Genomic DNA, 20,292 nt, shown 5'->3' on the forward strand with positions numbered 1-20,292 from the left:
TGGCGGCTCCGCCTCTCCACCCCTCCCCCCTCCCCAAAACCCCCTCCCGCCCCCCGCCTCTGCCGCCGCCTCCGTCACTTCCGCCCCGCCGTGGCCGAAACTGACACAAAGTAGCGGGCCGAGCCCCGGGGGAGCGGGGCTGCAGCTGGGGGCGGGAGCCCGCGGGGAGCCGAGCCGAGCGCCCCCCGCCGCAGCCCCCGGCATGGGCAGCACGGGGCGGCCGGGGCGGGCGCCGGGCGCGGCGCGCTGAGAGGTGAGGCGGGGCGGGCGGGGCGTCGCAGGGGCGAGGGTGTGGGTGCCTGGGGCTCGGGGGTCCGGGGGCCGTGCGCCCGGCGGAGGATGGGGGTCCGGCGGCCTGGGGCTGGGGGTCCGGGGGCCGTGCGTCTGGCGAAGGATAGGGGTCCGGAGACCTGGGGGTCCGGGGGCCGTGCTTCTGGCGGAGGATGGGGGTCCGGGAGCCGTGCGCCTGGCAGAGGATGGGGGGCCTGGGGCTGGGGGGTCCGGGGGCCGTGTGTCTGGCAAAGGATGGGGGTCCGGAGACCTGGGGCTGGGGGTCCGGGGGCCGTGTGTCTGGCAGAGGATGGGGGTCCGGAGACCTGGGGCTGGGGGGCTGGGGGCCATGCGCCTGGCGGAGGGTGGGGGCCTGGGGCTGGGGGTCCGGGGGCCTTGAGCTCTGCGGAGGATGGGGGGCCCGGGGGCTGGGGGTCCGGGGTGCGTGCTCCCGGCGGAGGATGAGGGTCCCGGGAGGTTGGGGGTCTGGGGTGCGTGCGCCCGGCGGAGGATGGGGGCCTGGGAGCTGAGCGCCCGGCGGAGGGTGGGGTGCTTAAGGGCGGGGGCACGGCGCAGTAACCCCGGGCGGAGGGTCTGCGCGCCCTGAGAAGGGGTTTCGGGCTGGTCTTCTGCGGGTGGAGGAGGTCTCTGTGCGTACGGACTGCCAGGGGTGCCGGGGCGAGGGGCCCTGGGGATTAGGAGCTGGGGGCCCCGTCATGGCTTGTGTCCTTGGCGATGTAAAGTGGCAGGGTCTCCGGGGGTCTAGGATTCCTCTTCCTTCTGTTCCCCCTGACCTGCCTGCCTCCTCGGAAGGAAGGGCTCAGCCTCTCAGGGTTTGGGCTGGAAGGCAGCAGGGACCAGTCCCGCAGGAGCAGCCGTGTTCCTCCGTGGATCTTGCCTTCTTCCCAGAACTGGCTATTTTTATCCCAAATGTGGCTGCAGAGGGGGCTGGGGCAGGGCGACAGGCAGGACTACGTGGCCGGTGCGCCTGATGGTTCAGGAAACCCAGGCTGTGTGAGGCTTGGGAGGAGTGAGAGGGTCCCTGTTCCAGGTCGCCACTGCTGTTCTCTCCCTATGAGCCCGCCCCTCCGGCCCCCCCCACCCCCCTCCAGGAGGAGGTCTGGGACCAAGTCTCACTTTGGTTCCTCCCAGGGTCTGAGGCATGAAACAACTTTTCTGCTCCGCGTGCAGTTTCCTGACTCCTAAAAGGGTGTGTGGTTCCTTTATTAATTCCTTCATAGGGTCCCAAACCCACATCTTCAGGCCGGTGGTGTTTCTTGACTGCCTCCCTTGCCGAGGGTGGGGCTGTAGCTTGTGGTGCCCACCCTTCCATCCTCCCCTTTATCCTCTCCGTCCACACCCCACCCTGCCGTGACTCATACTCCAGACTGGGTGGAGACCCTGGCCAGGGCCCCTGGAGGAGGGCTTGGCATCCCTGAACCGAGGATGAGGTTTTTCCTCCCGGGCCAGGCACCCTTGGAGGCTGGTTTTGGAGAGGGTCTGGGAGGATTTCTGCCTGATCTGGGGCTCAGATAGGGAGTCAGGGTTAGTGAAGGGACGGAGGCTGGTGTGGGCCCCCGGCTGTGGCCTGAGTCTGTAATTACAGAGGTTGGGCAGACAGGCAATTAGTATCTTTTCGGGTTGACAGGCAGGCAGGCTGTGCACAGGAGACTGGAGTCAGGGGAACGAATGGGGGGGGGGGGTGGATTTTTATCCAGACAGAGGCAGGGGTCACAAGAGTGCCTGGAGCCTGGCCGGCAGTTTCCTGTGGGTCATGCTGGGGATAGGGATGAGGCTCTGTGACCCTGCCTTATAGGTCAGGCCTTTTACTTCTATAGGTGAAGGGAGGGACGTGGGAAGATGGAAGGAAGCAAGGGGCTGTGTGACTGATGCTCCCGGAGCCTGCGTCTCCTGCCACCCCGACTGGGCTGGACTTGTGGGGGCAACAGAGGGCGACTCCCCACCAGGGTTGGCAAGGCCCTGCTGCTGGCCCAAAAGGGCAGCTGACCCACACTGAGAGGAAGTGGCTTGGGGGCTGTGTTCAGGAAGTGAAGGCCATGCCTCTAGGGTGATCTCCTTGGAGGAGGTGAGAATAAGCTGGGGGGTGTGAACACTAGAGGAGGTGAGAATGGGCTGGGGGTGTGTGAGCACTAGAGGAGGTGAGAATAGGCTGGGGGGTGAGCACTAGAGGTGAGAATAGGCTGGGGGGTGTGAGCCCTAGAGGAGGTGAGAATGGGCTGGGGGTGTGAGCACTGGAGGAGGTGAGAATGGGCTGGGAGGTGTGAGCACTGGAGGTGAGAATGGAGGCCCCAGTGGTGGGGGCTGGGGGGGTGTAAATTTTGAGCAGGGCGGAGCTGCGGCCCGTTTCCTGAGGCTCTGCCAGGTGTTTCCTGGCCCAGGCTCCCTCGGCCCCACCCTTGGTAGAAATTCTGCTTTCCAGTGAGCACGGCCACCCGGAGGGCACGCGGAGGGCACCCGGCGTCCGTTCCCCTGGGATGGGTCTCCGGGGAACTGTGCCCTCCTGTGTGGCCACTTCCTTTCCCTGTAGGTCTTGGCTTCTGTTAGGCGTCAGTCCTGACGCGCGCGCACACCCCCTTCCAGGGCCGAGGCCTGGGGGAGGCAGTGGGGGAAGGTCAGAGCTGCGGGAGGGAACCTTCCGAGGAGTGTGAAGAGGGGAATAAAGAGGTACCCCGGCTTTCTGACCTCACGCGTGTGTCACCTTCCTGCAGGGTCTCCCATGGGATTGCTGGGACCTTGCTGGGTGAAATGGCGCTGTGTGCAAAAAAGCGCCCCCCAGGTAAGACGGCGGGGGGGGGGGGGATCGCGGGATCGTGGGGATTGGGTGTTACCATGGCTCAGGGAGCAAGGGGAACAGGGACCACTGGCTGGGTGTGAAGGAGGGTGGCTCACAGCCCCGCCCATCCTGGGGGGGGCGCCTAGGGGCGCGAATTCTTCCCCTGCATGCCCGAGCCGGGCGCTCCTAGCGGGGTCGCGGGGGCACCTGCCCCTCGTCTCGGGAGGCTTCGTCTTGGGCCTGGGGAGCTGTGTTCCCATCTTGTCAGCGCATCGCTCCCTCGGCGCCCCCTCCCGCCGGGTTTTCCTGCGGGCGGGGGCGGGAGGAAAGCGGTTGCCCGGACGACACTGGCGGGGAGGGCCCCCCCCCCCCGGGGGTGGGGCTCGGAGGCATCGCCTACGCGGCGCGGGCAGGCGCTGCCCTGCGGGCGGGGGGCGGAGCCGGGGCGCGCGGGCGGCCGGGCCTGGGGGCGGCGGCGGTCGCGGGGATGGCCGGGGCTGCAGGTGGGGCGCGCGCCCGGCGGCCGGGGCTCCTGCGCCTGCCGGGGGGGCCGCCGCGTCGGCGCTGCTGAGGCCGAGGACAGACCGACAGACTGCCCGCTCTGCCCCCGTTCAAACCGGGATCATGACGGTCCCCAAGGAGATGCCCGAGAAGTGGGCCCGGGCCGGGGCGCCCCCCTCCTGGAGCAGAAAGAAGCCCTCTTGGGGGACAGGTAACGGGAGCTGCGCCCGGCGGCCGCCCGAGCCGTGCTTCCCCTCTGCGCCCTCCCGTTCGGTGCCCCCAGCCTTTCCTGGGCTTCTCCGTTCCAGACCCCGAGGTCCCTGCCGCTCCCTGGCAGGAGTCTCCGCCCGAGGGGCCCCCTCTGCGCTGCGGCAGTTCCTGGGAGTGAAGTGTCCCCGTGGGGACGGGGACGGGACGGACCGCTGAGTGGGCAGAGGATGCTGTGGTCTGAGGCTTTGCTGCAGGCGGGCTCGGAGGGGTGAGGGGAGGAGAGGGGAGGGGCAGGCTCTGGAATGCTGCCTTTGGCTCCAGCCCGGGGAGGATGCGGTGTTTACTGCCCCAAGACACCCCCCCCTTCTCAGCCTCTGGCCCTTGGGACAGAGGTGGGCTGGGGAGCCCTTCACTGGGCGCCCCCGTGTTCCGGGACCCAAACGTGCTGCCTGCAGCCCCAGGTCGGGGGATGCTCCACATAGGTGTTGCTCAATTGTCACTTGGTTAGTGGCAACTGTGTTGTTTAAGTGCGGATGGCACAGGAAGGGTTACAGTTCGGGAACAGCCCTTCAGAGTACATCCCGTTCCTGCCTCCTTCGTCCCTGTCTTGGTCTGCATGACCCGTATCCCTGACCCCCCTTCTCCTACTTGAAGAGGAGCTTTGAAATAAGGTGATGTCATTGTGGGCCAGTCAGAAGGCGCTGCTGGTGACATGTGACAAGCAGAGGCTCCTGGAGGGGGTACACACGTGGGACCGTGGGCCGGGATGCTGCCGCAGAGGCAGAGCGGTTGTAGAGCACGGTGACCCTGTCTTGCTGTCCCTCCCCCCCCCCCCCCCCCGCAGGTTAGGAGCATAGGAGCAGGGCCACCATGGCTGGATCTGGGGGGGTGGGGGGCGGTGCTCCCAGGAGAAGGATGCTTTTTGTCTTCAGCTGCTATTTCTCTGGGGATTCCGGAGGCCATAAAGCCTAAGGTGTTAATTAAAGGGACGGGGGAGGGGACCTGAGTGCCCCTAGCAGCCTTGCTGCTGTCGGTGAGGAAGGGAGAGGGAGAGGCTGTCTTGTCCTGGGAACAAATGCCCGCAGAGCCCCGTGGCCAGGCTGGTGGTGACAGGGACCAGAGGGAAGAATTGAGTGACACCTCGGGCGTGGGATCGACTCCCTCAAACTGTGTACTGTGGAAAGAGCCACGGGCCCTCAGTGGAAGGCCCCGACGAGGCGGCCGGTAGCCCCCCCTGAGTGCCGCGTCACTCTGTTGCAGAAGAAGAGAGGAGGGCGCGAGCCAACGACCGAGAGTACAATGAGAAGTTCCAGTACGCGGTAAGTGAGTAGCCGCCTGCTCCCCTCCTGCCCCCCTCCTGCGTGCAAAAGGGCAAAGGCCTGGGTTGGGGGGGTAGGGGGGGCAGGCAGCCTCCTGGCACCTCTCCACCTGCGACCGCTGAACCTAACTTCTCGCTCCTTCGCCTGTCCGCGCAGGAGGGCACGTGCAGCCCATGAGACGCCCTGGTCTCTGCCCTCTCCTCCTCCCACACCTGTGGTGGCTGGCTTCTGGGGGCAGAGGTTTGGGAAGTGCAGGTGGAGGGTGCAGCCTCCCTCTGGTTCTGGGTCACGGTCAGAAGCCGCCTTGTCATCTTCTGCCGTAGAGTAACTGCATCAAGACCTCCAAGTACAATATTCTCACCTTCCTGCCTGTCAACCTCTTCGAGCAGTTCCAGGAAGTGGCCAATACCTACTTCCTGTTCCTCCTCATTCTGCAGGTGAGTGTCCTATAGCCGACCCTCTGCAGCTCATGAAGCCGAGTAAAGTCAGGGGGAGAGAGGTCGGGCGGGAGCACTGGCGTGGATGGGGCCTCACAGTCCTCTTGCCCTTGTAGTTGATTCCGCAGGTGTCTTCCCTGTCCTGGTTCACCACCATTGTGCCTTTGGTCCTTGTCCTTGCCATCACAGCTGTGAAAGATGCCACCGACGATTACGTGAGTCGCTCCTGTCCCCGCGCCCCTTCCTCGCTTCCACTCCCACCTCGCTGTCCTCCATGTCCTTGGTATCTTGGCCAGGGACAGGGGCGGAGCCAGGGAGGGGGTAGATCTGTGGACAGGTGCACACAAGGTGGAGGCAGCACTCTCTGCATCCCGCAGTCATCTCGGTCCCTGAAGGCGGGGGCGGTGTCTCACTGTCTCCGTTGTCTCGCCTTCAGTTCCGCCACAAGAGTGACAACCAGGTGAATAACCGGCAGTCTCAAGTGCTGATCGATGGAAGGTGAGTGCCTGCTGGACACCGAGGGCCCTCGGGAGGAAGGGTCCCCCGGGACTTCCTCTAGCTCCTGACCTCTCTGCTCTGTCTGGTCACTACTTCAGCCTCCAGCAAGAGCAGTGGATGAACGTCCGTGTTGGCGATATCATCAAACTAGAAAATAACCAGTTTGTGGCGGTAAGGGACAGGTGCCCCTCTAGGCCTACGAGGCTCTTCCCTTTGGTTTTGTTTTTGGTTTTTTTTGGCAGAAAGAAGTGAGTCTTTCATGGTTTACTACTGCCTCTTAAACACCTATGGAAGGAAACTTCCTTGAGTGGGAAGCTTCTTGTCCTCTTAGCACACCTGGGCCTGACTCCTTTCTGGCCATTCATGCTTGGGACTAAACAAACCCAGAACACTGAGGGAAGGAGGGACCAGGGAAGCGTGCGTTGTGATGCAGGATGGTCTTCAGGCTCCTCACCAGGCTTTCTCTCCAGGCGGATCTCCTCCTCCTTTCCAGCAGTGAGCCCCACGGTCTGTGTTACATCGAGACAGCGGAGCTTGATGGGTAAGTCGGACGCCTGGTGTCACACATCTTCTGCCTCCTTAAGGGTAGGAGGCTTGTGTTTTGGAAGAGGTTCCCAGGTCTGGGATCTATACCCTTTGGAAACTTTAGGGGTCGAAGGCTTTGAGCCACTCAGTCATGTGGAGGAGGGTGATGCCCTGAGGTCAGGTGCCCCCAGGTGGAATGTGGGGGAAGGGAAGAGAACCAGGACTCAGGGATGCTGTCCTTCCAGAGAGACCAACATGAAAGTGCGGCAGGCTATTCCGGTCACCTCGGAGCTGGGGGACATCAGCAGGCTCGCCAAGTTTGACGGTGAGTGATTTGGGGGGGAGCGGCCTTCAGGTGGAGGACGTGGGTTGGGTTTTGAGGTTTCACCTGCACGTTCTCCTTTTTGCTGTGCTGCAGCTCCCGGGACTTGTCTTTGTCGCAGTGGTGGTCGGCGGGGGGGTGGGGGTCAGGATGCCAGGCGGCTCTCCAGTTCATGGCCATTTCCGGGGGTCCTCAGGGCTGATAGCTCCCTCCTGGCTGTGTATGTTGAGAGAAATTCAGTTTCTTCTTCTTCTCATTCAGCTCCAAATGACGATATGTAGTCCTTCTAACAAGAGGAGCCGTAGTGGGTATAAGGAAAAACCACCCAGCTCCACCCACCTTAGGCGGCCAGGCACACTGTATCCGTCCACGCTTTGTCTGTGTTCACGCAACTGTGAGCACAGAGCAGTGGGATCCTACTGTACCCAGATCTCTACGCCCTGCCTTTGTTTCAGCTGTTAAATTCGTCGTTTGTGTCTTACTGTTATTTATAGAAACGTACCTCGATGTAGCAACTGCGTCAAGTTGCGCCATTGACGTATCGTATTGTATTCAGGTGCCCCTCGACTGTTCAGTTGTTTCTAGTTTTTTGCCGCTCAAAGAATGCTTCGGTAAACTTGTGGCCTGTGCCGTGCTTGCCGTAGGACACAGTCCCCAGAGTGGGACCGCTGGGCCTGAGGGTCCGTGACTTTCGATCTCCATTCATTCCTCCCCCAAAGTTGCCCGGGTCCACGTGCTCCCGGCCGTGTGTGGCGGTACCTGTCTGGCCGCCGGCCGCCTCGCCGTCAGGCTGTGGACGGCGCCGGCGGTGACGGTGTTCTGCGTTCCGCTCAGGTGAGGTGGTCTGCGAGCCTCCGAACAACAAGCTGGACAAGTTCAGTGGGGCCCTTTACTGGAAGGAGAGCAAGTTCCCGCTGAGCAACCAGAACATGCTCCTGCGGGGCTGCGTGCTGCGTAACACCGAGTGGTGCTTCGGGCTGGTGGTCTTCGCAGGTGAGCCTCCTGGGGTGCAGGGGAAGAAGAATAAGCGGGGGAGCCTCGGCCGCCCTCAGGCACGTGGGAGGCGCCTCGGGATAGCCTCTGTCTCCTCCACTCCCGTGCTGCAGTCGGGGTCCACGGGCAGGAGCCCAGGGGCAGATGGGCTGTTCGTTCCGCAGCCCCTGCCACTGCTTCCTAGGTCCTGACACTAAGCTGATGCAGAACAGCGGCAGGACGAAGTTCAAGAGAACGAGTATTGATCGCCTAATGAACACCCTGGTGCTCTGGGTGAGTCCTCACACAGGCCCCTGGCCTCCGGTGCCTGGGCCGGTGCTCCCGCCTGGCCTGCCTGGTCAGCAGTGGAGCTTTAGGTTTTGGTTTTAAAGCCACCGGCAGGTCAGCCACTCACGGGCAGTGTTGATTTCAGGCCCCCTTAAGGCTTGGAGGATGTTGTTTAAAAAACCCGTAGGAAGGTGTGTGAATCAAGAACTTGAAGGGAGTAAATCACGTCTTCCCCTCTCTGGGTTCCAGTCACGGTGGTAACTTTGTGCAGCTTGTGACCTTCTGTTTGCTTTTGCCAGAGGGACAGGGAGGCCTCCGTGGGGTGGGGAGGGAGGGGAAAGAAAAAGTTCCTTTAGGCCTTTTCCCCGACTTCTAAGAGGGGAGGACCCCAAAGGAAAAGTTTCTGTTTTAGTTTTTGGCACTTCCTGAATTCTCGTCTTGTCTGGCTAGAAACTTGAGCTCCTTGCTGGGCTCTCCTCCCCTTCTGGAGCCCTGCCCTCCTGCCAGCCTGCGAAGGCTGGGCCAAGTTCCAGTGGGCCAGGTTCTGCTCTGGCCTCAAAGGGTCTGTGGAGACCCAGCCTCTGGGAGCGTGGTTCATTCTGTCGCACGAAGGCTCTCATCGCCCCCTGGCGGTCCTTGGGCACCTGGGTGGCTCCTGTCAGTGGATGCTGCTTTGGAAATACAGTGGTGTCAGTTTTTTCTTCTGGCCACTGAAACTTTTTTATGATCCTTTTTCAGGGACTCCAAGATTTACATTTTTATTTTTTTTAGATGTTTATTTGCTTATTTAGAGAGAGAGAGGGAAGCGCAGAGAGAGAGAGAGAGAGAGAGAGAGAGAATCCCAAACAGACCCCACGCTGTCAGCACAGAGTCCAATGTGGGGCTCAATCCCATGAACCATGAGACCATGACCTGAGCTGAAATCAAGCGTCGGGTACTTAACTGACTGAGCCGCCCAGGCACTCCCCAGATTCAGACGTTCAAAAGAATTTTTTACAATCTTTAGAAGATTTTCTATTCACGGTAATCTGCATCTGTGAAGACACCGTTTGCTTCCCTGATTGAAAAAGCTTTTTGGTACTCCGTACGAGATAGCGAACGTCACAGAAACTGGACGTTTTTGTTGGCTTGTGGAAGCTTAATTAGCCCAAGTAAATGGGTGGTTTCCACCAAACTGCCTCGTTACGTTGGGAGCAGGTTGCTCACACCCGTTCTCGCCATCTCAGAAGGTTCCGTGGTGGCAGACTGGGGAGCTACGCGGCTGTTGGGGCTTCCCCATCATACAGTTAAGCAAGATGTTCCGGGAGAGGCCGCGTGATGGTCACCGGTTCTGGCCGCTTCCCGCTGGAGCATGCCGCCATTTTAAAGATGTCTGAGCTTTTGAGGGTGTGGACGTAGGAGTGGTGACCTTCAGGGAGGTGCTTGATTTCGGAGGGTTCCTAAGTAGCAGCCTAGCCTCTGCTTCTCATTTGTCGCCAGATTTTTGGATTCCTTGTCTGCATGGGGGTGATCCTGGCCATCGGCAATGCCATCTGGGAGCACGAGGTCGGGACGCGTTTCCAGGTCTACTTGCCCTGGGATGAGGCGGTGGACAGTGCCTTCTTCTCTGGCTTCCTCTCCTTCTGGTCCTACATCATCATCCTCAACACCGTCGTGCCCATATCGCTCTATGTCAGGTACGCACTGCTGTGCCCTGGAGTCTGCCGGGCAGCACAGGTGGCCCCCAGGCAAACGTTTCTGTGAAGGTGAGCCCTTTGGGGGAGGAACCCAAACCTGCTATTTGTGCCTCGAGCTTCTTGCCCTCTGATCCTCTGCGCGTGGAGCAAACTTCACGCGGCTTCCCGGCACTTTGGACCGTGTCAGAGCAAGATCTGTGTGGATTTCTTGGGCACGTGTCGTTTGCACACCACCTTTGTACTGTGCCGCCTCCAGAGACGTGTTAGGAACGGGCCTCCTTCCGAGTGTCGGTCTGGGGAGGGAGCCATCTAAACCCTGATGGGAGCAAGTGCCGCGGAGTCAGTCTACCTGCACGCCGGCATGGGGCGCAGCTGTGGGCGCCCTCCAGGGCGGCTGGGGGCAGGGGAGATGCCGCCCTCCTGCCGCGATGCCGTGTGGGAGGCACAGAGTCCCACAGGAGTGGGCAGGGCATCGCTCGCTGGGCAGTGGGTCGGGACACATCTGAGGAGGCGGCTGGGCCGAGGGAAGGTGGAGCCCTAGCGGGGAGGCATGCGGGTGGGACCGGGGAGTGGCCACAGTTCAGCCGCCGCGGTGAGAGGGCAGCCCGGGGCCCAGGGTCTCGGTCCTCGCCCCGGAGGGTGTTGGCTCTGTGCCGGTAGACTGCGTACGTAGTAAACCATCGGAAGATTCTTCACAGCGGGTCCCAGGAATGCTTCGGGAAGCGCTGGCTGTCGGTGGCCAGCAGCCGGACCGGGATGTAGCCGATCTCGAGGGTGTTTGAGGTGAAGAGAATGTTGACAGGGACCCGCCGGGGAGGAAGGAGTAGGAAGAGAGGAAGGAGGAAATTTCCCTTTGTTCTTCGAGCCTTGTGCTTAAGATAAGGGGACCAGAGATGCTGGGAAGGAAACACTTTCCGGGTGCTCGGGACTCTTCCCACGTGCCGTGTCTGGTTCACAGGCTCCCCCAGGTAGTCCTCCCTTGCCCCCCCCGCCACGGCAGTGGGAGAAGATGCGCTCTGGGGGGTAGAGTGGGGGCTTTTCTAGGTCCTTGAGCGGCGGCGTGGCCACGTGTAAAACGGGAACAGTCCGGTTCCACCTTCTTTGTAGGGACGCCTTGATACTCCATTGGCAGGAGACACTAGACTGGCAAATAAACTTTCGAAGGGGGTTCCTGTGAGCCCTCACGTGGACGGTGTGTGCTTTGCTGCCATCGCTGGCTCCTCGTTTCTGCTGAAATGCCTTCTCGTTTGCAATCTGACTCTCCCCCATCTCTGGGCTTGCTGTCTGGGTTTCGGATCCAGTGCCCCCGGCTGCAGCCTGAGAAAGCCTCTTGCTGAGTCAGGCTCCGGGGTGTGTTGGGGGGCGCGACCCGCTCGGTGGGGAGAAGGCCGAGAAGACCCCTCCAGCCAGCTGCGCGTTTGCCGGGTAACTGGGTCCTGGTCCAGCCTCGGTCGGGTCAGAAGCAGGGTTCCAGGTGCGCCCCGCGCCCCGATGTGTGCTGGCCCGACGGCCGCCTCCCTGGGGCGCTGGCAGTCCGTACCCCAAAGGCAGCGCCCTGCAGGCAAGAGGACGGGGAGGACCCTGGGATGTGGAAAGCGCCCTGTTGCTCGGCATTGTTTCCCCACACGGAGTGGGCGTCTGCGGCCGCCTTGCGCCCTTTCAGAGAGCCGGAGGCCTGAGCTGGGCGGAAGGAGAGGGCTCGCCGTGGGCAGTGAGCGCCAGGGCCCTCCTGTCTGTCTGTCTTCTCTTCTTTCCTCACACACTTTCTCTCGTTTTCTCCGCACGGGCTCTGTGTTACTAGCGCCGAGGTAAGAGCTCGCCGAGAGCCTGGTCTGCGGTCCCTCTCTGTCTGCCTGCACTGTGTGTCCTGCCTGCCCAGGCCCCGTGCACCTTTTTGTCCGGAGAGCGCCGGAGGGTCGGGGTCGGGGGCCGTCCTTGCCCTTCCCGCCCAGGCGTCCACTCTGTCCGTCCGTCCGTCCGTCTGTCCGTCCCCAGGCGGGGGGCTTGCGGCGAAGGCCCCTGTGGGTGGGGGCCTCCTCGGCTTCCTGCCTGAGCCTCGTGCCCTGCCCCCGCGCCCCTTGCAGCGTGGAGGTCATCCGCCTGGGCCACAGCTACTTCATCAACTGGGACAGGAAGATGTTCTGCATGAAGAAGCAGACGCCCGCCGAGGCCCGCACCACCACCCTGAACGAGGAGCTGGGCCAGGTGGAGTACGTCTTCTCCGACAAGACGGGCACGCTCACCCAGAACGTCATGGTCTTCCACAAGTGCTCTGTCCGTGGCCGCAGCTACGGTAGGGCGCGCGGCGAGGGCCTGGGGCCCCTGTCCCGCTTCCCTCCTGCTGGGTCTGGGGGGCCAGGAGAGCGTGCACTTGGCACCCCCGGTCAGGACACGGCCGCGGAGCCCCTCCCCTGCCCTCTGCGGATGCCCTCTCCCCGGTCTTGGCCCCAGGCAGGAGGGGGCTCCCCGGCTGCTTGAGGTGAAGCCCGAGACGCTGGGCGTCCGTGCGGCTCCCCGTGCTGCTGCTCAGGGCCCTTGTGAGTCTCTGGAAGGTGACTGTGTCTTCGGGGCGGCCGAGCCACGGGGTGGCTGGGGACAGGGTGTGTGGGACCTGGCTCTTACAGTGAGCCCCTCTCTGCTTTCTGTACTGGCTCGGGCCCGCGGCTGGCGTGCGGGGCTTGGCCTGTTGTTAGGCCCGTAGGGTGACCAGCACCTGCGGGGACCGGGGAGCCCTGGCAGGAGAGCGGGTGGGGTCAGGGATGGGGGGCTCGGGGGCCGTGACCCTCGGGCCCGGGTGCCTGGAGTCAGGGGTGCGAATCTGTGTTAGTTGGCTCAGGGTTTGGGGTTGAGGGTCCCCGACGCTGTGGGGATCCTGTGCCGGCTTCTCTGCTGCTCTGAGGGAGCTCTGACCGTGTCTCTCCTTCTGTCCCGGAGTGTGTAGGGGACGTGTTTGATGTCCTGGGACACAAAGCTGAATTGGGAGAGGTAAGGTCCAGCCTCCAGGGTTACTCTCCGTGCCGATTAAATACAGGTCGCCTGACCCGTAGCGGCGGGTGTAGATAGTGGGGTGCGTTCTCTGGTCAAGAAGCGGAAGCTGCTTGGAGAAACGGGTGTTTGCAGGGAGAACTGGTAGCAGGAGTGAGGGTTTTGGGGGTTCACAGTGGGCAGCACCTGGATCCTCTGGGCAGGAGACAGGGTGGGGGCAGCCCCCGCAGATGCAGCCTGGCCCCCAGCCTCTGCTCGCTGCCCCCTTTCCTCTGCAGAGACCACAGCCCGTCGACTTCTCCTTCAACCCTCTGGCTGACAAGAAGTTCCTATTTTGGGACCCCACCCTCTTGGAGGCCGTCAAGATGGGGGACCCCCACACCCATGAGTTCTTCCGGCTCCTCTCCCTGTGTCATACCGTCATGTCGGAAGAGAAGAACGAGGGTGAGTCGGGCTGACTCGCAGCCTTGAGTCTGTCCCGGGGCGCGGCCAGGCAGGGTGTCCTGGCGGGACGTGCGGCTCCAGGTGGCCACTCGCAGCGTGTGTGTCCTTCCCGCCCACTCAGGAGAGCTGTACTACAAAGCGCAGTCCCCGGATGAGGGGGCCCTGGTAACTGCGGCCAGGAACTTCGGTTTCGTGTTCCGCTCTCGCACCCCCAAAACCATCACTGTCCACGAGATGGGCACCGCCGTCACCTATCAGCTGCTGGCCATCCTGGACTTCAATAACATCCGCAAGCGGATGTCGGTCATAGGTGAGGCCGGGACGGGGGTCGTCGGTGAGGCCGGGAGTGGACTGCTGGGGGCATGCGGGGCAGCGTCCTGGCCTGGACTGGGTGAGGTGTGCTGGGTGGTCCTTGTTCGTGTGTTGAGGTTGGGGGTCTCTGCCTGCCTGAGTCTGGGACTTTCTTCTCCTGTGGGGATCATAGTGCGGAACCCAGAGGGGAGGATCCGACTCTACTGCAAAGGGGCTGACACCATCCTGCTGGACAGGCTCCACCCTTCTACCCAGGAGCTGCTCAACACCACCACTGACCACCTGAACGTAGGTGTGGGGAGCAGGGCCTCGGTTCTGAACTCAGTGTGCTGGGAGGGGCGGGGCCAGGGTGACCTTGGCTCCGTCCCCAGGAGTACGCAGGGGAAGGGCTGAGGACCCTGGTTCTGGCCTACAAGGACCTAGATGAAGAGTACTATGAGGAGTGGGCCCAGCGACGGCTCCAAGCCAGTCTGGCCCAGGACAGCCGGGAAGACAGGCTGGCCAGCGTGTACGAGGAGGTTGAGAGCGACATGATGGTACGGGCTGCCGCGTGGGCCGGGGGGGGGGGGGGGGGGGCGTCGGGGAGGGCTCGTGCCTGGGACTGTCCCGTCAGGGCCCCTTGTGGGATTTGCAGCTGCTGGGTGCCACGGCCATTGAGGACAGGCTGCAGCAAGGGGTTCCGGAGACCATTGCCCTCCTGACGCTGGCCAACATCAAGATCTGGGTGCTGACCGGGGACAAACAAGGTGAGAGGCATAGGAAACTACGTCGGGAGCACCGGGCCTGTCACGAGTCAGACCTCAGGCCGGACAGGGTGCTGACCTCGTCGGCCTCTCCGTTGGTAGAGACGGCTGTGAACATCGGCTATTCCTGCAAGATGCTGACGGACGATGTGACGGAGGTGTTCGTCGTCACCGGCCACACTGTTCTGGAAGTGCGGGAGGAGCTCAGGTAGCCGGAGGCCCGCGGCAGGCAGACGTCCCCCACTTCCCAGGCCCTGCCCCGGTCCCGGAAGCCCACAGCTGCGTTTCGACCCCCCAGGAAAGCCCGGGAGAAGATGATGGACTCACCCCACACCGTGGGGAACGGCTTCACCTGCCAGGAGAAACGTCCTTCCTCCAAGCTCACATCTGTCCTGGAGGCTGTCGCTGGGGAGTATGCCCTGGTCATCAACGGGCACAGCCTGGTGAGCGTCCCCGTGCGTCGTGGGGGAGGCCTTCCCCCCGCCCGGCTGCTGCGCCTGCTTTGTCTCCCCTTGTCCCTTGTGGTCACGCCCCTGACCTCACCGCAGGGCCATGGCCTTTATGGGCTGGGAGGAGTGGCTCCCGGTCCCCCGGGGAGGACGGTGTTCTCTCAGGCTCTGTGTTGCAGGCGCACGCGTTGGAGGCAGACATGGAGCTGGAGTTCCTGGAGACGGCCTGTGCCTGCAAGGCCGTCATCTGCTGCCGCGTGACCCCTTTGCAGAAGGCACAGGTGGTGGAGCTGGTTAAGAAGCACAAGAAGGCCGTGACCCTCGCCATTGGGGACGGAGCCAACGACGTCAGCATGATCAAAAGTGAGTGTGGATGTGCAAACGGGGTGGGGGCGGGGGGGGGTGGTCCGCCGTTACGGGGACTCTGAACGTGTGGCCTCTGCCCCCCACCCCGTCCCCACTTGTCCCTGCAGCGGCCCACATTGGCGTGGGCATCAGCGGACAGGAGGGCATCCAGGCGGTGCTGGCCTCCGACTACTCCTTCTCCCAGTTCAAGTTCCTGCAGCGCCTCCTGCTGGTGCACGGGCGCTGGTCCTACCTGCGCATGTGCAAGTTCCTCTGCTACTTCTTCTACAAGAACTTCGCCTTCACCATGGTCCACTTCTGGTTTGGCTTCTTCTGTGGTTTCTCAGCCCAGGTAGGGGCCTGCTGCTCACCTGTCTGAGCTCCTCGGGGCACAGGCCTTCCATCCTGTCCGTCGGTCAGTCCCCCTAGGGCCCGGCTGTTGTCTGGCTCACGTCTGGTTGTCCACGGGGGGTCCGGCTGGCTCCAGCTCAGCCGGAGCACTCGACCCTTGATCTCGGGGTCGTGAGTTCAAGCCCCCCCCCCCCAATTGGGTGTGGAGCCTACTTAAAACAAAACAAAAACCAACGTTTGTTGAGGGAATAGAGACAGGTTCCAGAAAATTCCATGGGCGCCGCGTGCCGCTCAGCATCCTGTTTCTGCCTGATCTGTGCTGAAGAGAGACTACTGTTCACGCCTCTCTTGCCCTCTGCTCTCTCTGCAGACCGTCTATGACCAATATTTCATCACGCTTTACAACATCGTGTACACCTCCCTTCCGGTCCTGGCTATGGGGGTCTTCGACCAGGTCAGGGGGGCTGGGGGTCCAGCGGGGCGGGGAGGGACTGCGCGGATGGCGGCGTGTGTCCCCACTGCCTGTGGTGCCTCGGGAGGCGGCTCTCGCGCTTGGCTGCAGTGGCCTGTGACCCCCTGGGGTGCTGGACGAAGACAGGCGGGGGACAGCTGGCTCGAGGTGGAGTTTCTTGGGCGAAGAATTTGGAAGGCCGGGGGCTGAGGCGCGCTGTGCCCTCGCCCGTCCTGAGGCCTCCCGGGCCTGCCCTGCAGGACGTCCCCGAGCAGCGGAGCATGGAGTACCCTAAGCTGTACGAGCCGGGCCAGCTCAACCTCCTCTTCAACAAGCGGGAGTTCTTTATCTGCATCGCGCAGGGCATCTACGCATCCGTGCTCGTGTTCTTCCTCCCCTACGGGGTGTTTGCCGAGGCCGCGCGGGATGACGGCGCCCAACTGGCCGACTATCAGTCTTTCGCAGTCACCGTGGCCACCTCGCTGGTCATCGTCGTGAGCGTGCAGGTGGGGGGGGGGGACCCAGGACCCGCCCCCGCCCCCGCCCCCGCTCCCACCTGGGGGCTTGCCCTGGGCGGGGAGGGGCCCGGGGGCATGCTCCGCCTGCCTGTGACCGCTGCTTGCCACAGATCGGGCTGGACACGGGCTACTGGACGGCCATCAACCACTTCTTCATCTGGGGCAGCCTGGCGGTCTACTTCGCCATTCTCTTCGCCATGCACAGCGATGGGCTCTTCCGCATGTTCCCGAACCAGTTCCGGTTCGTGGGTGAGTCCCCAGGGCTGCTGTCGGAGTCCGGGGGGGGGCCGGCTGTTCCAGACCAACGGGGCGTCTGTCCAGCGCCTGTGTACGAGGCGCTCTGCGAGGCGTCTCCGATGTAGGCCCGGCCCTCAGAGGGCATGACAGTGAGGAGTGGTCCCACCAGGCCGCGCGGGGTCAGGCTCAGAGGGAGGTCAGGGTCAAGCAGGGGCCGACCTCCAGGTCAGCGAGACGACTGCATGGGGTGGTCAGGGGCAGCCCCACGGAGGAGGCTGCTGTGGGTAGAGCGGAGCCCGGGCTGTGGGTTCTGATCCTAGGCCGGAATGCCAGAAGCGGAAATGGCTGGAAAGGTAGGACATCCGAGGTGTCGGATGGATCGTCAGGCTGTCAGACGTGCTTCTGACTTACCAAGAGCTTTTTCCTGTTGTTTTTGTGAGGAAAGAGAGGGGCGTGGTGTCAAAGGATTACTGTAGAAACAGCAGTGTGGTGGCCAGTGGCACCCGCTGTATGCCTCCCCCTCTCCCAGGTGTTGGGGGCCTGTCCGTCTGTCCGTCCGGGGACATCCAGTCAGCACCCGCTGTATGCCTCCCCCTCTCGCAGGTGCTGGGGATCTTGTCTGTCCCGGGGGCATCTAGTCAGCACCTGCTGTAGGAGTTGACAGAAACAGGGAACATCCTTTCTCTCATGGATTTCAGTGAGATTTCTGGATTTCAGGATTTCTCTCATGGTTTCAGTGAGAGACACAAGAGCTTACACATCAACAGATAAAACATGTAGAAGTAGTAAGTTTTATGAAAACCATAAGAGGGTGGAGAGGGACAGGGACGGTCAGGGAAGACCTTGGAGAAGGGACACCGGCACAGAGAAGTGTGAATAAAGGGGGGGCAGAGCTGGGGGGAGAGAGCCAGGACGAGGAAGCCGGAAGGGAGGGGGCTTCCCCAGGGGTCCCCGCCGCAGAGGGGAGGCTGGCGGGCAGGACCTGGCTGTGTGTGTCAGGGGGTAAGAATGGGTCCAGATCGTTAAGCCCTTCTAGTTCAGGGTCAGGAGTTTGAACTATAATTGAAATATGGCAGGAGGTCACTGGAGGGTTAGGGGCGGGGAAGCGTCAGAGACCCGATGGTGCTTTGAAGGGCGGCTCTTACTGGTTCGTGGATGACAGAGGGCAAGGGCGGAGATGGGACCAGTTAGCAAGGCTCTGGTGACCATCTGGGTGAGGGCGTGAGGGAGGCAGGCGGCCGCGGCCTCCTTCCCAGGTGGACGGGGCGTCCGAGGGAGGAGTCAGGGTTGACTCGGGGCTTTTGGAGCAGCTGAGCGGGTGGTGGCATCTCCTGAGCCGGGAGGCCCTGGAGCAGGGAGTAGGGGTGGGGGTGCAGGGGGCCCTGAGACGGCAGCAGAGGCGTCCGGTAGAGGTCCGAGGTTCTGGGGAAACACGTTTGGGCGGCGGGGACGGCTCGGGAGCTGACGCGGGCTGCCCCTCGTGTGCCTGTGGCCCCCCACGTCCGCAGGCAATGCCCAGAGCAGCCTGGCCCAGCCCACCGTGTGGCTGACCATCGCGCTCACCACGGTCGTCTGCATCCTGCCTGTGGTCGCCTTTCGCTTCCTCAAGCTGAGCCTGAAGCCCGATCTCTCTGACACGGTGAGCGCCCGGCTGTCTGCTTGGGGGTGGGACCCCGTGTCAGAAAGTCCCCGGGCTCGAGTGCCCGCACTCCCGGCCGGCCGTGTGGTGGTCCCGAGAGATCCCCCCCTCCCCCACTCTGTCCTGGGCGCTCCGGGCCCCCTCCCCGAGGAGTCCGCCCCCGACGCGGCCCCTCGCCACCCCCCCAGGTGCGCTACAGCCAGCTGGTGAGGAAGAAGAGGGCCCAGCACCGCTGCACGCGGAGGCCCGGCCGCACCAGCTCCCGCCGCTCGGGCTACGCCTTCGCCCACCAGGAGGGCTTCGGGGAGCTCATCATGTCCGGCAAGAACATGCGGCTCAGCTCCCTGGGCCTGGCCGGCTTCGCCACGCGCTCCGGCTCCGGCTGGATCGAGAGCCTGCGCAGGAAGAGGAGCGACAGCCCGGGCAGCCCCCCCGACAAGCCCCTGAAGGGGTGACGCCCCCCCCCCCACCCCTCCCTGCGGATTCCGGCCCAGACAGGGCTCAGACGCGGAACCAAAAACAGAAGGGCCCGAGGTTGGGTCCGCCCCTGCCCTGCCCGGGGCCCGTGGGGAGGCTCAAATCTCTGTATTTTTTTACTCCCTCCGACCCCCACCCCAGGGGCCGAGAGCCCCTGTTCCTGAATTACACGAGAATGTAACGCCATCGCCGGGAAGCCAGGGACCTGCTGGGGCCCGCGTGCCCCTCACGTCGTGTGCGTCTCTCCTTGATTTGTGTTTGTGTCTGGTTCCATTTTGTCTTTTTTATTTGGCAAGTGGAGGGGGCCTCTGAGCGACTTTTATGTTGTAGGAGAGGGGGCTGGTCCACAGGAGGGTCCCTCAGCCACCAGGCTGCACGGGGTGGCTGGGGTGGGACCCTTGCCCGCGCCTCCAGCTGCTGGTGGGCCCTTGGGGCTGGTGGAGCACAGAGGAGGATCTGGTCCCATCGGAGTCTCCTTCCTCACCTTGAGAGTGAAGTGCTACCCCTCCCCGAACACACGTCCCTTCCTGGGTCCTGAGTCCTGCTGGTATTGGGCTGGGGCCTTGGGAGGGTGGCCTGTCCTTCTCAGTGACGTCAAGCTGGGTGTAAGATGTTGTCCTAAAAACAAAGATTTCTTTAAATGTGGGTTTGGGTTCCTTGCAGAGTCCTGTCTTCCCTTCCTCCTCCTCCTGCATTTTCCTGCACCCGCACCCAGCCGTGCGGCGGGGTCCACGCTCCTCCCTCTGGTAAACGGGGTCCCACCCCTCCCGCCAGCAGCCCGCAGGAGGGGGGCCCGGGCGCCTGTCCTTCCTCCGCACCGTCCACACCGCCCATCAGGCTTCTGCTGGGCTGCTTGGTACCAGTTCAGTCTTGGCAGTGGGGGGGGGGGGGGGGTGCTGAGGGATGGCGTGTGGCTGGAAGGGGTGTGCAACTCTCACACTCGATGTGGGCGCCTCCTGGGAGGTGCACTGGGCAGGGGGGAAAGGGCAGGGGTCCCTTCTGGCCGCACAGTTTACAAACCCAACATCATGTCTGTTTGTGTGTCTCTCAAGGTGAGAGTCTGATTTTTATACCAAAGAGGAAATGATTTTTTTTCATATTTGGTTTGTCTATATTATATAAATATATATATAAATATATATATATATACAGTTATATATATATTATTTTTTTGGTTCTCTCTCGTTTTTCAGGGAGGGAGGAAAGTACCAAGTTGCATTGAGCTGTAATTAAGGAACATTCTGTATAATTTATGACACATTTCTATACTTGCAAGAATTCTATCATTTTATGGACATAAGAGAAAAAATGCCTTTTGATAAAATTCCAATTTCTGAGACGTGTGTCATTTGTGTGTTTTCTAACGTTTCATCAAGGCTGGTGGTAAAAGTAAGGCCAGCTTTCTGAGAGGAATTGAGTGGGTGGGGCTATGGGGAGGGCCGCGGGGTGGGGGCTGGTGGGGGGGGCTGCCGGCGGGGGGGGGGGGCGGGGGGCTGGTGAGGAGGGCTGTTGGTGGGTCCTAGGTGCCC

General features: G+C 62.5%; 1 protein-coding gene across 7 annotated transcripts; it reads left to right on the plus strand.

The window, feature by feature from the left end:
* Positions 1 to 84: 84 nt before the first annotated feature.
* Positions 85 to 19,126, plus strand: ATP8B2 (ATPase phospholipid transporting 8B2). Of its 7 annotated transcripts, none has more exons than XM_053209360.1 (28): positions 85 to 253; positions 3,000 to 3,067; positions 5,036 to 5,094; positions 5,418 to 5,531; positions 5,648 to 5,746; positions 5,968 to 6,029; positions 6,128 to 6,200; positions 6,500 to 6,570; positions 6,800 to 6,879; positions 7,711 to 7,869; positions 8,054 to 8,142; positions 9,616 to 9,812; positions 11,897 to 12,105; positions 12,754 to 12,797; positions 13,076 to 13,241; positions 13,363 to 13,551; positions 13,726 to 13,841; positions 13,925 to 14,089; positions 14,167 to 14,299; positions 14,399 to 14,504; positions 14,595 to 14,739; positions 14,925 to 15,108; positions 15,219 to 15,442; positions 15,812 to 15,895; positions 16,153 to 16,398; positions 16,521 to 16,659; positions 18,156 to 18,286; positions 18,475 to 19,126. In XM_053209360.1, exons 2-28 carry the CDS (start codon positions 3,037 to 3,039, stop codon positions 18,739 to 18,741), a joined length of 3,582 nt encoding a protein of 1,193 aa, XP_053065335.1. In that variant the 5' UTR covers positions 85 to 253; positions 3,000 to 3,036; the 3' UTR covers positions 18,742 to 19,126. The 7 variants fall into 7 exon arrangements, 6 of the variants coding, with proteins under 6 accessions (XP_053065335.1, XP_053065334.1, XP_053065332.1 ...); XR_008293173.1 differs by lacking the exon at positions 85 to 253 and adding an exon at positions 2,075 to 2,338 and having other exon boundaries at positions 17,177 to 18,286; positions 18,475 to 18,493; XM_053209359.1 differs by lacking the exon at positions 85 to 253 and adding an exon at positions 2,078 to 2,338 and having other exon boundaries at positions 13,970 to 14,089.
* The last annotated feature ends 1,166 nt before the right edge of the window (positions 19,127 to 20,292 follow it).

This window comes from Acinonyx jubatus, chromosome E4, assembly GCF_027475565.1.
Source record: "Acinonyx jubatus isolate Ajub_Pintada_27869175 chromosome E4, VMU_Ajub_asm_v1.0, whole genome shotgun sequence".
Classification (NCBI taxonomy): domain Eukaryota; kingdom Metazoa; phylum Chordata; class Mammalia; order Carnivora; family Felidae; genus Acinonyx; species Acinonyx jubatus.

Excerpts from the sequence above, each read along its gene's own strand:
- ATP8B2 (XM_053209357.1), top strand. The coding sequence starts at position 2,160 with ATGCTCCCGGAGCCTGCGTCTCCTGCCACCCCGACTGGGCTGGACTTG. Across the intron at positions 9,813-11,896 it reads CCCATATCGCTCTATGTCAG|CGTGGAGGTCATCCGCCTGG; the intron begins GTACGCACTGCT and ends CGCCCCTTGCAG. Across the intron at positions 16,399-16,520 it reads TCATCGTCGTGAGCGTGCAG|ATCGGGCTGGACACGGGCTA; the intron begins GTGGGGGGGGGG and ends TGCTTGCCACAG.